Source organism: Folsomia candida, unplaced genomic scaffold, assembly GCF_002217175.1.
Source record: "Folsomia candida strain VU population unplaced genomic scaffold, ASM221717v1 Fcan01_Sc021, whole genome shotgun sequence".
In the NCBI taxonomy this organism is placed as follows: Eukaryota; Metazoa; Arthropoda; class Collembola; order Entomobryomorpha; family Isotomidae; genus Folsomia; species Folsomia candida.
Window position 1 is genome coordinate 1,347,891 of NW_019091213.1, and position 17,308 is coordinate 1,365,198.

Here is a 17,308-nt window from a genome sequence, read left to right on the forward strand (position 1 = left end):
ATAAAACTTTAAGCCGGTTTTAACGAATGCAATGTATGTATGAACTTCATTCTTACATGCACAAGTTGGAGCTGGATTTGTCACAAGAATCTGGTCATGTTAAAATGACATGCAGCAAATGTAAAGTGACTCGTGTATAGATATTTGACTCTCTCTGGAGTTAAGAACTTTAGCCAAGGGTTGAAAGACTGGTCTTACAATTAGTTGTTTGTCAGTCTTCGTGCGTTACACAAGTTCACATCGTTGAAGAAGAATACAGTCCACACTAGCAGGAAATAATTTTCTGAAAATTAATTCAACATGACTTCTTATGGTGAGCAGTATGCATTTCAATTCATAATAAATAAGTAAATAGCCACATCTTGTTAATTTGATATTGTTCTTTTTGCTCAGCACTTTTAAGCGTGTCTGATAAATCGGGGCTGATTGAACTTGCTCAACGCCTGAGTAAAGTGGGTCTGAGTCTGGTGGCGTCAGGGGGGACGGCCAAATCGCTGCGAGATGCTGGACTTCCAGTCAAAGATGTTTCCGACATTACTGGCGGTTAGTGTGGGAACTGGTGTTTTAGACATTATTTTTCTTGCTTCTTATTCTTGATTATTTACAGCTCCGGAAATGTTGGGAGGTCGTGTGAAGACGTTGCATCCTGCAGTACATGCAGGTAAATAATGCAATTTTCTTGCAAGCCGGCATTTTAAAATTTAAATGCGTGCATAATTAAATCATCATTATGCACATGTTTACAGGAATCCTTGCCCGAGAGTTGGAAAGTGACCAGCAAGACATGGCCAAGCAAGGATACAACATGATGAAAGTGGTACGAAGCATAATAATGTGTCCCTAATGATCTTGTTCTTTCGGCCTAAAAGATATTCAACTACATACATGTAATTAAATGCCAATTTAGGTTGTGTGCAACTTATACCCATTCGTCAAAACTGTGTCCACGGAGGGTGTGTCCATCCCAGAAGCAGTGGAAAACATTGATATCGGTGAGCAGATAAGAATTATTATGAGTTCAGTTGACAGATTGAGATAAGAAATTCAGTCATGTGAGTGTGTAAGTGCATGAGATCAGTGTCTTAGTGATAAGGACGCTTTTTAAGTCATATTATTCGATCTACTCAATCTATTATATTGGTCACGAGACGGTGTAGTACCATTTTTATTTATCATCTGAAAATGAAACTAATTCGTACCTTGATTTTCCTGCTTGTCGTTCAGGTGGTGTGACATTGTTACGAGCAGCGGCCAAGAATCACGCTCGCGTTACGGTTCTTTGTGACCCCAATGACTACGCTCAAGTTGCGCAAGAACTCGAGTCTGGATCCAACACGACGGATGCTACCAGGTTAAATAGTATTACTCAATCTTGTTATTTATTATTTTCTTACACATGACTTATAACTTTGATCGTAAGCCGCTTATCTATTTACGTGAGGTCTGACACCCAACTAGAACCAATACGAAATATGCATATTTCTCTCTGATAAATATGTAATCGTAATCCAAGTTTTCTTTCTTATTGCACAGGCAACGGCTTGCTCTGAAAGCATTTACCCACACCGCTGAATATGACACCGCCATATCGGACTACTTCCGGAAGCAGTATTCTGGAGGCGTTTCTCAACTAACGCTTCGCTATGGGATGAACCCTCATCAAAAGCCGGCCCAAATTTACACCACGTTGGACCAACTTCCTCTCAAAGGTATGTATACCAATATTTTCGCAGTAGGTAGTTATGTATAATTCAATGCAATGTTAAAATTATCCCTAGTCGTAAATGGTTCTCCTGGGTTTATCAATCTGTGCGACGCCCTCAACGGGTGGCAATTGGTCAAGGAGCTCAAGACATCTTTGGGCCTCCCAGCCGCCACCTCCTTTAAAGTAAGTTGTCTTCTGAAGTCATGTTGAATTTGAATTCTGCTTAATTTACGTATAAAATAACTATTTGAATATTCTAGCATGTTAGCCCTGCAGGTGCGGCAGTTGGGGTGCCATTGTCTGATGATGAGGTAAGTACTCTCAAATTCCTTTTACATAAAAGAATGAATCAATATCTGACTGAAATTGTTTTCATGCCTCGACCTTAGAAAAAAGTGTGCATGGTTGAAGATCTTGGGACGCTTAGCCCACTCGCCACTGCCTACGCCCGAGCTCGTGGAGCAGATAGAATGTCATCATTTGGAGACTTTGTCGCAATCAGCGATCCTTGCGATGCTCAAACTGCCAAGATCATTTCGCGGTATGCGGTGCAATAACTTATTTGTCGAACTAATGAACTGATAATTTTATCAAATAAAAGATTGACTAATAATAATTTTCCCCCCAATTTAGTGAGGTTTCAGATGGAATTATAGCACCTGGTTATTTGCCTGAAGCTTTGGAGATTTTGAAGAAAAAGAAAGGTGGTGGCTACTGTATTTTGCAGATTGATCCAAACTACGTCCCAAGAGATTTAGAGACCAAGACATTGTTCGGGATGTCGATGGAACAGAAGCGCAATGATGCCGTGATTGATAAATCTGTCTTTGCCAACCTGGTCTCGAACCGAAAGAATGTAAACACTAATTAAATCCTGTCAAATAGTTTAAGCTAAATTTTGTATGTATATCATGCCCAAATTTTATTTACCACAGCTCAGTGAGGACGCCATTCGAGACCTCATCGTGGCCACAATTTCGCTCAAGTACACGCAATCCAACTCGGTCTGTTATGCCAAGAATGGCCAAATTATTGGAATTGGAGCCGGACAACAATCCCGCATTCATTGTACGCGATTAGCTGGAGACAAGGCGAATTTGTGGTGGCTGCGACATCACCCACGAGTCTTGACCATGGCGTTCAAGAAGGGTGTAAAACGTGCCGAGATTGCTAACTGCATTGACAACTATGTGGGTGGAACGGTGGGAAAAGACATGGAAACGTCCACCTGGGCAGCCAACTATGAAAATGCTCCCACTTTCTTCAGCGAGAAGGAGAGGGAGGACTGGGTCAAGCAATTGAAGGGCGTGTCTCTCAGCTCCGACGCGTTCTTCCCATTCAGAGACAATGTTGACAGAGCATTCCAGGTAAAAAAAAAGTGCTGTTCTTGATTGCAATATCGTTCAGAAACTAAATTCTCATAAATAAATTATTATGCAGAGTGGCGTGGAATACATCGCTGGTCCCTCTGGATCAAATAATGATCAAGTTGTCGTCGACGCTTGTGACGAGCACAATATTGCTCTGGCCCACACCAACCTCCGACTTTTCCACCATTGATTCAAAAATAATTCCAAATTTGAACCTATTGTTCTATTTTCTTTCCGTAGTATTGGCATAATTCTAATTTATTCATATTTTTGTCGGAAGTAAATATGTAAGGGCTTCCAAAAATGGTTGACATTTTATTGGAAAAAAATTATTATGAAAAATGAACTCATTTTTTTGTACACTAGAAGATTAATTGTCCAAAACTAAAGCGTTCATAAGAAAATCTGTATTCTCGACAACATTCGAAATCTTTATCATTTACAATTTTACTTTCATGTCAGTAATCACATGCAGAAAATCATAATAAAACTATTTTAAATTCATCTGCACACAATAATACTGTCCTCGTGTACATTCTTTTGCCTTCGACACTATAAAGCATAAACCCAACAATAGCATTCTCTTCGCATTCCTTTATCATAGAGTTTATGTACATTTATATGTATGATTTAATATTGTAACAATTAGCTACATTAGATTTAAGTTGTTTAACAATAAATATGGCACCTAAGTATTAAGCTTGAAGACTACGCTAATTTCGGATTAATTGCTATTAGCAAATTGTACCAATCGGATTCAGAATTACTATAAATCAGGGTGGAAGGGAAATCTAGGTGGGTAAAAATAAGTGCAACTATGTACATATGTATTAAATACTTTAGTATACTGTGTACAGATTGGACGAATTTTTTTCAATTTCAATACCTCATTTTCATATAAAAACAAATTTGCACAGTCCGTGTCATCGCCCATTCGAAAAAATACGGGTAATATTATGACAAATTCTTCCACTTTATAATTCAGAATTTCCCGTTGTCGTACTTTCTCCTCCGACTTGGATGGCTTTCTCCAACCAGGACGCTATCGTGGGGTAGTTTTCCTCCATCCACTGAATCTGTATCGTGGCCGTCTCAATTCCTTGGTCAACTGTAAAGAGTAAAGACAAACATTCATACGTGCTAATTAGTACTGCGGAAACAGTAGTATGGATTTTTTTGCCCAGAATTATGTAAAACTAATTTTTCCACTTCCTCTAAATTTTGTGCTGTCATTTTTTAACGAAAAGAGATAATCAAATTCTGTTTTCAGTTTTGGAAAGGTTATCAAATTTGCCAATTTTTATGCTCTTTACATATCCAAAATTAATTTTTAAGCGGTTGAAAAAATAGGGGGACCCTTGACACTTTCATTGTGTGGACACTTTATAGCATACATATTCTCGACTCTTGAACTAAAATATATTTATTCCAGTCATACCTGCTCTCGTAGCAGCTCCCAACTCACCCTGATACCGGTCTCGAAGTTGTTGCATCTAAAATGAAAAATATGATCTTATTATTAAGTCTTTCGATTTGGAAACTAGTAACAAGAACAAACCTCATTAAGCTCGAAACGCGTATTGAGTCTTGCAGCAATAGACTTTACAATGGGACCGAGCGAAGATAGGCCATCCCCCAGACTGCAAGAAGGACATGATTATTTCGACACATTATTTAAATTTCGATAAGTAGAACTCACAATTCCTTGAGTTTAGCCCATTTGTCTCGGACAAAGTTGAACGTCAAGTAGTTGCCAACCGAGGTAGCGGCCATAGATCGAAGCACGATTGAAGTATCTTGCTTCCTAATTCCAGAATTTTCAGTAATGGACCACGTCAAGTATCGGTTCAAAATCCATGTCTCTCTCGAACACGACAAAGAAGTCAAGATTGTCGATTTCTCCGAACTGTCCATTTACAGAACATATTTAATGAACAATTATTTTGTTTCGAATCTGAATTTAATACGACCTTACCCAACATTTCCATCCAGATATCTCTGCCACAAAAAGTTCCACTCCTTCTCGCCACCCATCTTAATTGCGGTGCAGTAGGTCACCTTCTTTAGATTTGTAGGAATTCTGAAATTCGAAAGAAATTGAAAATAAACTTAACATTTTCATTTATGGTATTTTATTATTACGGATTTTCCGTATTTGGCGAAGAGGAATTCATCCACTCGCTAAAAAGTGTCGTGGTGGATTCCAAGCATCCTTTGTGATCAACCTTGCACGCCCAACTGACCACGTTCGTTCGGTGAAGACGCTGGAGAAGTGAATCAGATTCGTTTTGCTCATAACCGAGACGAGTGTACTCTTTGTGCACCAAATCTCGCATATATTTCTGAAAAATATTTTTCGAAATTGTGTTGAAATTATCTACATATTTAGTAAATTGTTATATTTTTAGACCCACTTTGAAGGTTCCGTAGGAAGAAGATTTGCTCATCATTGTAGAAATGAAGTGGAACGCGTTAAAGAAAGATTCCCACCTGCATATTTTTGATGATGATGTTAATTATTTATCACCAATTATTTGGATATGGTTTAATTTCAAAGTTTATCCCCTCACGGCAAATATTCCTCTTCATTCTTCAAGTATTGAGTCACATTGAACGCCAAGTCGTACGGGAGTAGGGAGGCTCTCGCCAAATTCAAGGCATCATCCCTAAATTTCAGTTAATATTTAATTAGTAAACCATTGAACAAATCAACTACTTTTATAATTAATTGTTACATGAGTTGTCCCCTGTTGATTGGATGAATCACTGAAGCATTCGACCTCAACTGGTTGATAAGCAGGCCCCAATTTTTAAGATCGTAGTTGACCCTGTAAAACCCTGTCTCTTGCACGTTCACAATTATCCAGTCCTGTTTATTCGTGTCTATCGGTTTGGTCACAGCTTTGTCGGATGCCTTGATCCAGAAAGATGGCTTCGTGCGGTTGAAATTGGCGTTAAAATTTATGGATGCGTAGGAGATAGGGATCCACCATTTGTAAGTAGAATACTCGCCTTGCGTTAAGGTTTCGTTTTTAATCAGTTGAAATTTTGTCTGCAAGAATTTGAATGCAAATTGATTAATTAGTGTGCAAATTGGTTATTAGTATTGCTAAGAATTTTGAAAATGAACCTGAGTGAAAGTTGCGGTTGGCTCATTCGCGTCATAATTCCGTTCAACATGGACGACAGGGAAACCTGGTCACAATTAGCAAATCTTAATCAGCATTGCTTGTCATTTAAAGTGAACAATGAATGCTAACCCTTTTGTAACGTCCACGTGTCCATGATCTCTTTCACAGTAATGGCTGGATCTAAACTTGTTTGGTGATGAGCAGCTTCTGTCAGAGATTCCCATAGGTCGTCTTGAACCGTGTTGTTAAATTTCCTAAAAAAAAGTGCAATAATTAGTCATTGCAACATCAAAAATACTACTGTTTTACCATTTCTTGAGATAGCTTGCCAATCCTGTTCTAAACGTGTCTTCTGTGAGGAAATGGTTCATCATTCGAATGATTGACGCACCTATAATGATGGCCCGAACAATTAAATAATGGACATTTATACAAATATTTATGGACTAACTGTTTGGCTAATTTTACCCTTTGCATATGAAATTCCGTCAAATATTTCTGAGATTTCTTCCGGATGTCCCACTGAAAACGGTTCATAGGAATGAATGAGCATTTTTTCCATGTACTACGTCATTGGTTGAGTGGGGGTGGTTATTTTAAAAAAATACCTGGAATATATATTGGGTGGGATGAGTCCAATGCATCCAGTGAAAATACATACTGCATCTCGTCGGCGACAAACTGTTCCAAAATTTTCCAATCTGGATGAACCTAAATTAACAAATTTTTAACAAAAATAAATAATTAAATTTGTTTGTGTAATTAATTCCAATTAGTTTTTCATACATGATTCACTCCAATGTACTCGACATAACTGGCAAAGCCCTCGTTCAACCACAGGTCACTCCACCAAGCCATCGTCACCAGATTTCCGTACCACATGTGCGCCAATTCGTGGGCGATCACTGTAAAGTGCGTGAAGTTTTGGTTCATTATCAGTGTAAAGTTCGCACACATTCGCATTTTATAATGGTTCCTATTTGCATACCTGTTGCGACGCGGAGTTTGCTAAGGTCTGAAGATACTTTGGGATCGTAGAGCATTGCTGTCTCCCTGTACGTGATAAGACCCCAGTTTTCCATCGCCCTAAAGTCATTAAAATGACACCAATACATATTTATACTGCGTATTCTTAACATTCAGTAGATGTGTAAGTTCTCACCCTGCCCCGAAATCTGGTAATGCAATCATATCCTGAAAACAATTATCATACGCATTAGAAAAGTCGTAATAATAAAAATAGGTCTTTAGTGATTATTGCTTACCTGTTTTGGCAGAGGAAACTCTATGTCGAAATATGTTTCGTAAAAGGTCAGAATTCTGGGACCAATGTCTCTCGCATATTCTGCCTGCTCGATGGCCTCCTTTCGAGCCCAGACACGGAATTCGGGTTTGCTTAAGGATCGGTTTGCTACTCGATTTTCAAAATCAGAGACAACAAATGCGACCAAATAGGTGGACATTGGAACCTGCGTGAAAATAGCGTTGACATGAAAATATCTATGTAATACCTACAATGCGACGGTGTAAAATGCAATACTCTGATTTTATTGAGAGATTGGCAAAATATTTGAGGTTTAAGTTGAAAAAATAAGAGAATTTTTCAAAGCAGAGAAAGCAAACTCCGCTTTCATGCTCTTCCACTAAGAAAAATCGTCCATTTTTCAACTTTGACCTAAAATATTTTTACCATTCAAGAAACGTTGCTTGTATCGACTTGAACCACATAATTCCAAAATTTCAACAAAATCCGAGTGTTGCACTTCACATCATTGCATCGCTTAATTGGATGCAAAATAATGAGACTTTCGTACCGAAATGTTGTAATGATCCCAGAGCCAGCCTTCCATCCCTTCCCTGACAATATTGCAAATTTATGTACTTTCAAAATCATCACACTACTGCAGACGATGCGCAAATCATAGCTTGTGATTAAAGCAATATCAACAAATCAGATCAGATACACGCCGCATCTAAATTAAAATCGGGGTTTGGATTTGAAGTGAAAGTTGTGCAATTTGATTGAGCAGTTGACAACGCGCAATGAAATCAGTGTCGTCTGACAAGATGACACTTCATTTCATTCTCATTTCATACCCAATCTCTACGCAATCTCGCTCTCCTCATTCATCCCTCCATTCATTCATAACGGAGTGAATGCGAATTTGAACAAAGAGATCTTTATAATCTTTGTGTCGTCTGATTTTGTGTAGGTGTCAGAGAATACTTTCTCCTGTTTTATGCAACTACATAATTAAACTTACACTGGTTCAGTCCGGTTGAGATTCATATTCGAAATGGAGCTCATGTTAACCCTTCTTGCCAAACTTATTTCAAATCGTGCCTTTAACTGTGGCTCATCAAAGCAGGGAAACGCTTTTCTAGCATCCGTCGCTTGAAATTGCGTCGTGCCCAAATATCTCGTCACATTTGCGGCCATGTCTTTGTACGAGGATCGGTAAAATCCCCCCAAACTGTCAGCAAGGAGGGCCCTGAACTGGATATAAATTCGGTAAACCTTCCCAGCTTCGAGGGACTTTGGTAACGTCATGTTGTAAAACTCTCGGGGAACGTCGTACTCATGTTTTTTAGGTGAAACGGATTCTACTGCTTCGGTAACAGAGGGAGACAATTCTGCCTCGTCGACCTCATAAATCTTGACACTTTCTTCAACCACGGTGATGTTTTTGATGTGAATGGTGACCTTGTGGGTGGCCTGGAGACATTCAATGTCAATCCACACCTGGGAAATTGGGAGGGCTTATTTTAAGAAATTTTCATTAAGAAATTGTACTATTTTGTGAAATGCTGGATACCTTTCCGTCAATTGTGAAGTTCTTGGCTTCCTCCACGTACGGTATCAAGTCAACTTTATAATAGAGTGGCTTCACATTTGTGGGGAGTCGAACGTACAACTTGTCCGCTTTAGCGAGACCCTTGCCACCCCCACTTTTCTGAGAAAGTGGGCCACCATCTTCACACGTTGTCCAGTGATAGGTGAGCAGAACGGCGGCGACGACTGCCCCCACGGCGAGAAGAACGAGTCCGAATGCTTTCGCCTGAGAAAGGTAGCATCCTCGGGGACGTTTAAACATGGAATTGTTGTCCTTCGTGTTGTCCATTGTGAGTTGTTCGCGAGACTGGGCCATGCCGAGGTTGGAGGATATCGAGCCCGATCTGAAAGAGATTTTGACAATAATTAACTTGTCATTAAATAATATTTTGATTGTGAATAATTTATCACATTATCATTTACTCTAGAATTGGAACAGATTCAATTACATCAATATTCGCATTTGGATCCATTTTTACTTCAATCATCTTGTTACAAAATATCAAAAACTATTACAAATTAGTAATTTCGTCTGAAACAAAATATTTTATTCCCCAATAAAGTTTGAAAATTAGACTAGAGTTGGAAGAGACTTTTGCAGTGGGTGGAAAAATGATAATTTGTATTTCGACAACGTTTTTTTTATCCTTGATAAGGAACCATAACTATAAATTGGAGCAGCTTAATTGGAAATTGTGGACAAGAGTAATTTAGCAATAGTTCAGAGTTCACTACAATTGGTTTTTTAAATAAAAATGTGATATCTTTTAGAACGTAACTTTTAGATAAAAATTCGTAGACGTATTTGCATTTCTGATTGCATAAAGTTCACATCCAATTTACTACCATGGTCTACGCCTACCTAAATAAAGTTTTTTTTTTTTCATAGTTTTCAATGTTTATGTTAATAAAAAAATCGTAGATGGCAAAAAAAAACCTAAATAAAGTACTTATAAAATACAAAGTACTTATAAAATACAATTTATGTATAACTATCCGGCTAATTAAGTCTAACCAAACCATGGGCGGAGTTAATAGATTTGTTGCTCGTAAACACGGCATTTTTTAAAAATCTGGAGAAAGTTTAAAGATTTTGTTGGGAACATGTCAGTCAATTAAAAAGATTTATGAGTGGTTGCAGTACGACGTTTTATGTACATGTCGAGATCCAAGGTTTATTTTACGACTTGTTTTTCTCTCAACATGTCATCTCAATAATGATCTCAGTCGTCGTTTTCATGAGCTGTAAAGTTCAACCAGATTACGTAAATAAATACGTAACGTACTCCCACACGTTGCCATTTCTTTTACCTCATTATTATAAAAGTCGGGAACAAGAAAATCGGATTCTGTCTCATATCATCATACATATTTTTTCTTCTTTCCTCGGCATATGTGTTACCGAAATCTCTGCAAATCTCACATTGCACAACTTTTTTGCATCTCACTGACTCAACCAATTCATCAAAAATCCATATTTAGCCGGAGGTATCATCATCATGCAAATATTTTTATCCCTCCGTCAATCAGATGCAGAATAATCGACAATGGGCCAAAGAATCAATGGCACCACTCAACTACTTAACTACTCATACTCATCATCATTAGTTCTGCGTGAAATTATGTGTACACGAGATTTATGTACAAATAAATTCCATTAATTTTCTGATGCTGCAGATATTAAGCCCGTGTCGTATCGATACATACGTTTAAAGCAGCGTGGCTAATGCAATTTTCATTTCGTTTCATGTCACTTTATCCTCGTAATCGCAATCAGTCATCATCGAGAAACATCTTCATACTTATGAAAGCGAGTCTTCAGAGCTGTATGTATTGAAATGCGTACTTTGCAAAGTTTTCATACTGGGTGATGAAGGAGCTGTACTTGAGAAAATAATAAAAATAAGTACGTGGTCTCAAGTCTTGCAATATTATGAAAGTAGTTGTAACAGGATAATAGCACAGCACAGCAGCAGGTGAAGATGAAGATGAAAGTAATTAATTATTTATTATGACATCCATTTCATTAGATACCCAAGACGCTGTACGAGCAGAGATTTCAATCGTTTTTTTATGCGATTCGTATTATGTTTCGCAAGGTTTATTTTACTGAATGTTTTGATTGTTGATAATATTAAGTACTGCAACTTTATTTGGAGGATACTCATAATGGAGGTCACCCAGCGTATGGTCTACGATTTTGACCAAACAATCAGTCAATCCATCACAAATTTAATTAGTATGAAATTGACAAATAAAACACGATCTCCCAATGCTCAGGTTTGTCGGATCTTGTCTTTTGCAAATTTCACATTAATTAAATTTATGATCGGTTGTCACTAGGTTGATCAAAATCTATGGCATACGCTGGGAGACCTCCATTGTCAGATTTAAAGTGAGAAATGGAGAATTATAGTGAAAATTGCAAAAATTGCAAAAATTCAAACAAGTACAATAAGTATAAGCTGATTTTAGGTATGTTTTGCTTTATACACACCATTCTAAGAAGTTATTTTTTAAAACTAAAACCCATGCATTTGTACTTCAACGACCAAACATTAAAATGTCGAAACACAGCCAACTTTCGTTATTTGTACAACCGGAACACAACTATAATATATACCATAATCTGATACATAGAAATATAATAACTGGAAATTGAACTGGAGCAATGAATAAACTTCAGGTAGGTTTGCCTCAAAACACGGTGCACTTTTGCCACAATTGGTTACAGTTATTTGCTTTGTATTCCGTTATGCATCTGCATTACCATAATCCGTATAAATAATATCGAATCGTCAAACAAAGTGACAGGTACGTTTAGTTTGCTACATTGTATTTATGAATTCTAGAGAATAATGCGACAGCTGGATGCGGTATTCTCATTTCAATTCAATCATGATAATGCACGTTAGAGGTGAGCTGGATCGTCATTTTTTGAGATCCAATCCGTCCAAATCCATTTCACCCAAAAAATTTCGGATCCAATCCATCCAAATCCATTTGGCCCAAAAAAATTCAGATCCAATCCATCCAAATCCATTTGACCCAAAAAATTTCAGATCCAATCCATCCAAATCCATTTGGCCCAAAAAATTTCAGATCCAATCCATCCAAATCCATTTGACCCAAAAAATTTCAGATCCAATCCATCCAAATCCATTTGGCCCAAAAAATATCAGATCCAATTCATCCAAATCCAGTTGGATCGGATCAGGGCATGGATTATCCAAAGAATTATATATATAAACTCATGGTTAGTGTCCGGGGTAAATCTGATTGGACTGTATATGTGTCCATGCAACAAAAGTATGGCCCAGTTACTGTTAGGATGAGATCAGAGTGCTAAAAAGAACGCTTCCTGATATTCTTTATGGTGACGAAATTTATCCAATTCGACCAAATCCAATCCACCCAGATCCTATTCATCCAAATCCATTTCACCCAAAAACTTTGAGATCCAATCCATCCAAATCCAATTCACCCAAAAATTTTCAGATCCAATCCATCCAAATCCATTTGGCCCAAAAAATTTCAGATCCAATCCATCCAAATCCATTTGGCCCAAAAAATTGCAGATCCAATCTATCCAAATCCAGTTGGATTGGATCGGGCCATGCATTATCCAAAAAAATGGATATCCAGCTCACCTCTAATGCACGTATAAAATGATGATGACCCTCTTCCATGCATTGAAATATTTATGTAGAAATCTGGAGAAATTGTGTTAGATTGGAAATAATCAATGCATGAATTTCAGAAAGTACAGTCTCATTTGTAAGTTTAATGCGACATTTTTTTACATACTTAATATTTGAAACTACACAAGAAAGATCAAAATCTATGCATTCTGAAAAAGGTAAATTTCACTTTTAACTTATCTTGGGTAGTACCTCTCACCATCAGAAATGGTTCCATACGAGCCTTTTACGGAAGTAAGTTGAATCAAAGGCATCATATAAAAATTTCCAAAAAAATATGCCAAGTAAATCACCAGAACTTGTAAACACCGTCACTTTCAAGACACCAAAATCAACTGAATTTTTTAACAGATCTCTCCATTATTTTATTTTTCTGCATACACAGAATTTATTTCTAGCACAATTCTGATTCGATTGAAATAATTTGTTAAGTAACGTTCCCTTTATGCAATAAAACAACTACGCGTTTTGTGGTGGGTTTAACTTGATCGACAAAATATGGCTGAATTTTAATCAATTGCATCCTTACAATTCAATCAGTGGTTGACGTGAATAAAACTGAGTTGATGGGACGCGCTTATGCAGGATTGTATTCTGAGGAAAAGCATAATGGGACAGGTGAATGTTTGTATTACGTATCGTGCATGTCGACTATTGATAGCAATTTATCTGTGAAGTCAAATAAAATTCGTAAAACCGAGTCAACAACAATACTGAAAATTTCATGTGCATTTATTTTTATGGAAAAATAGATGAAAATAAATGTGCTCAATACGGACAAATACTAAATAAATATGTTGACTGAGATTGATTTTTAAAAAAATGCATAGATTACATTACATACATGCACAAAGTCATATTTATCAAAAAAAAAACGTGTCAGATTGTACAAAAGTCAATGAATCATGTTATTTTTTTTACAAAAACTGTAATGTTTGTCAACATGTGAGACCAGTAAAATCTGTGTGAATCACATCCTCTTAAACCTATTAAACTCGTCTGGAATTCGTTCCCACTTCCGAATTATCGTAATTTTTTGTGTATAATTTGATATTCTATTCTTGGACTAATTACTCATACTTTCACATTTAACATTGGTTTCATATAAGTACGTGTACATATAATTGCACCCAAATGCAACGCAATTATCTATGTACGTACGTATTCCTTGAGACGATTACATTTCCGAGTTCGGTCCGGATTTAACTCCCGATTGCATGCGAAATCTCTGCCAAGTCTGCCACTTTAAAATTTTGATCAATTACTTCTAAAACTCTTGCCGAGGACCATTTGTCGCCAGCGTGAGGAAAGAAAGGCAGTACGATCGAGGACTCGACGACGAAGGAGGTTAAATGACCTGGCAGAAATAGACTGACATTTTGATATACTTACTTCACGCCTTGAGTGCATGCGGTTTTTGGAGACATTATGCATGCATGCAACCAACCACCAAAGAACTAATATTAAACTTTGGGAATCAATCTAATCTAATCTAGTTGGAAAACCAAGTCCGAGAAATATTAATTGCATTGAACCGAGAACGAGGATGACGACAAGACCTCGCCTACGTTACTTGCGAATGTCTTGCACCACTCGGCAATTTCAAACTTTCCGTCCTCGTATCAAAAGTTATGCAATAAATATAATGCCATTACAATTTTTAAAACTTTCTACGTCATGTCGCAGTATAAAATTAAAACCAGTCGCAAGTTCTTGTAACGATCTGACTGGATTTATCTCGTTAAATGTCAAGTGTCGCGTGTTAGCTTGCTGCAATGAGATGCATGCAGCCATATTAAATTCCCAGTTTTGATTTGGTGGCTTGTCTGTTTATAAATAAACTTGGAAAGATGACATGTATAAAAAAAATTGTCTTCTTCTTGAGCAGAAGAAAAGGGCCAACTTACTTAAAGTGCATAGCACATGGATATTAAGTGATTTGTGCCACTTCTATACACATTATTCAATGCTCGTTTTTTTCTCGCATCTCTTGCATCGCAATGAATTTGATTTAATTTTGAGCAGTTAGTACCAGATCAACGAAACGGGATGTGTACATATACGAATATTATTATTGAACAGGTCGGGCATTCAGAGAGAAAATTAAATGAAGACGTTTAATTAAAGTTGTGTTGAGTTAGTTTTTTTAAAGTGTCGTTAACTGTGATTACTTTATAAGGTTGTGACACTTACATTACGATGTGACAATTAATTGGACAAAGAGAAGAACAAGCTTAGATATACAGAATTTATCACTAAATTCTTCTATAGTTTGTTAAAAACGAAATTAAAAAATAAAATTTCCGATATTTTTATCATTACAACGAAAGCAGCATGTAAAATCTGTGATTGTAATTACAACTCTGTACTTACTACAAATTGCACTCTTGTTAATAATTGATCCGCAGCCGTGTATAGCAAGTAACCCAACTGACATTTCCAATTTTCTTCCGTACTCAATTCATCTTTACGCGTTTAACTTTCTGTTCGTCCAGTTTACGAGATCTCTTCTTGAACGGTTGAACCGGTTCCAGGATGCGTTCATTATTTATACCATTTCTTCTTGCTTGCTACTTACTACTACTGTACGAGCTAAATACCTTTGAACCTGTTGGTTTGCATCGTTGCAATCCTACCTGATTTTTTATGCGTTCGTTCGTGTTGTATGCAGAGATTACAAATCCCACACTTTATCCTGCAAGTTATAATCTACAAGAATTATGAAAAAGTATTAAGTGTGACTGGACCAAGAAGAGAGTCGTTTTCCCAGTAAAACAATCTATATCCTACATATGTACGTACGTAATTGCAATTAATCTCACTGAACAGTTTCTGGGCTCATTAGAATGCAGAAGAGATCAAACCATTGCATTATTCCAATCTGAAATTAGTCTGCTTCCACATCGCTTCATGTTTTTCAAAGTTCTTAAGAAATATTATTACCAAGAAAGATAAAACTCTGCTGAGAAATAAATATGTGAGAGGAAATTGAGACAATCTCAAATTACCCACTGTGTATTTCTTATACATATCGTCTTTAAAAAGGTCTTAAAAATTGCAAACTTACCACCTTTTACAGAAACTGGCAGGAGTTGATGATTCCCACAAGTAGATATTGTTCACTCCATGCACTCACTAACAATATGACGCACTATTGTCTGTTTCTGATAACGGTTTTGATGTATATTTATAACAAAAGAACGATGGAATTTACCCCAACCCCAATTTATGTATGCCTCTCAAACTGGTCAAAACGCACCAATAATCCGTCCAACCCAACAAGGCTGCAACTATTATTACAATGTAGTTTGTCTCTGGAATCCTCGAAAATATTTTCCGCACAACAATCAGCTCAAATATCTTGGTTCAATTTCACATGATAAGCTTAAAACCCACTCCTACCAATCAATACTGCCCATACAACACCCCACAATTTGGACCGACCAACGAGTCTCAAACTGAGAATGACACTAAGCTAGGAACCAAATGGGATCTCTCTCAGGGAATTTGATACAATTATGAGACGACTCGCAGAGATTATTAGGCAGGAAAGAGCACAAAGCTAACACGACTCGCTCGCACTCACTCATCCTCAAATCAGCGAAAACTCTCATCTAAAATCCAAACCAAACCAATACTCATCCCGAACGGATCGTGTAATTGAATTAAATTATTTGCACGGAGATTATCCCACAATTTGTATTTGCAGTCAAACAAAGTAACTTAATAAGTGGCGGTGGTGGTACTGGTGGTACGTACGTATTTATATATACGGCACACACACAATGTTGATTTTCTGCACGCAATTCCTCCCTCCCTCTCGGATAGATAATATTGTAAATGTAAATTTTGTCCAAATCCAACAATACTCTCGGCTGAATTCCAGCAGCAGTTGGGCAACTGCAGAAGAGCTAGGGTTTGTTAATAAGAATCAAATAAATGTGAACCTGGCTGCCCGAATACGAAGTCATTGTGAATGTCTGCGTGGTCTTGTTGGCAATTTTGTTGTGGGATGAAATGATGAAGAAGAAGGAAGCCTCGCTAACTAAAACTCACTCCTGGCAAGGCAAAGCAACATTACTTTTACTCGCAGAGAATTATAAATGGGATGAAATGAAATCTGCAGCAGCGGAGGCTTGATCTCATCAGGGGCATTATTACAAAGTGATCATATACTCGGTAGGTATGCACATATCTACCAAGCTTAATGGAGAGGTGTTATCGTCTCATCATCTCAATCTCATCGTCGTCGTCGCCCTTCGTATGATGCACTTTATTTATCCATCCTCATCCAGTTGGTTGGGACTTGTAGCAGGGAATATTTATATGCAGATAGACCGACAGACGTGAAGAATTGATTGCATTCGGTGGTTCAATAATGATGAAATTGTTGTGCTGTTTTCTGTAAATGTGTGCAAAGTTGAGACAGATTTTACAGAAAATGAATTGCGTTTCACATGCAGATCGTAAAGTCAAAAGTTTAATTGAATTAATTTAGATTGTGGGAAGATTTTTATGGAAATAGTTTGTTTTTAGTCATATTGCATTACAATGCGAGTAGGCATTTA

The 17,308-nt window shown here is 37.3% G+C and overlaps 2 protein-coding genes across 4 annotated transcripts; one reads left to right on the plus strand and one right to left on the minus strand.

Moving 5' to 3' along the window:
- Positions 1 to 77: 77 nt before the first annotated feature.
- LOC110858610 (bifunctional purine biosynthesis protein ATIC) lies at positions 78 to 3,593 on the plus strand. Its single transcript, XM_022107432.2, has 13 exons — positions 78 to 313; positions 394 to 543; positions 608 to 661; positions 747 to 817; positions 908 to 992; positions 1,225 to 1,351; positions 1,534 to 1,709; positions 1,779 to 1,888; positions 1,966 to 2,016; positions 2,095 to 2,246; positions 2,339 to 2,561; positions 2,641 to 3,072; positions 3,146 to 3,593. Exons 1-13 carry the CDS (start codon positions 301 to 303, stop codon positions 3,263 to 3,265), a joined length of 1,764 nt encoding a protein of 587 aa, XP_021963124.1. The 5' UTR covers positions 78 to 300; the 3' UTR covers positions 3,266 to 3,593.
- LOC110858609 (aminopeptidase N) lies at positions 3,468 to 16,778 on the minus strand. Of its 3 annotated transcripts, none has more exons than XM_035858784.1 (22): positions 15,811 to 16,778; positions 9,023 to 9,383; positions 8,471 to 8,949; positions 8,021 to 8,063; positions 7,472 to 7,675; positions 7,369 to 7,400; positions 7,195 to 7,292; positions 6,993 to 7,111; positions 6,815 to 6,917; positions 6,675 to 6,728; positions 6,516 to 6,597; positions 6,336 to 6,460; positions 6,206 to 6,270; positions 5,811 to 6,127; positions 5,646 to 5,741; positions 5,490 to 5,565; positions 5,218 to 5,417; positions 5,051 to 5,155; positions 4,775 to 4,981; positions 4,634 to 4,715; positions 4,514 to 4,568; positions 3,468 to 4,183 (listed from the first exon to the last, which is right to left on the minus strand). In XM_035858784.1, the coding sequence occupies exons 2-22, from the start codon at positions 9,353 to 9,355 to the stop codon at positions 4,050 to 4,052; spliced, it is 3,009 nt and encodes a 1,002-aa protein (XP_035714677.1). In that variant the 5' UTR covers positions 9,356 to 9,383; positions 15,811 to 16,778; the 3' UTR covers positions 3,468 to 4,049. The 3 variants fall into 3 exon arrangements, with proteins under 3 accessions (XP_035714677.1, XP_021963123.1, XP_021963122.1); XM_022107431.2 differs by having other exon boundaries at positions 15,808 to 16,777; XM_022107430.2 differs by lacking the exon at positions 15,811 to 16,778 and adding an exon at positions 12,933 to 13,286.
- Positions 16,779 to 17,308: the final 530 nt, after the last annotated feature.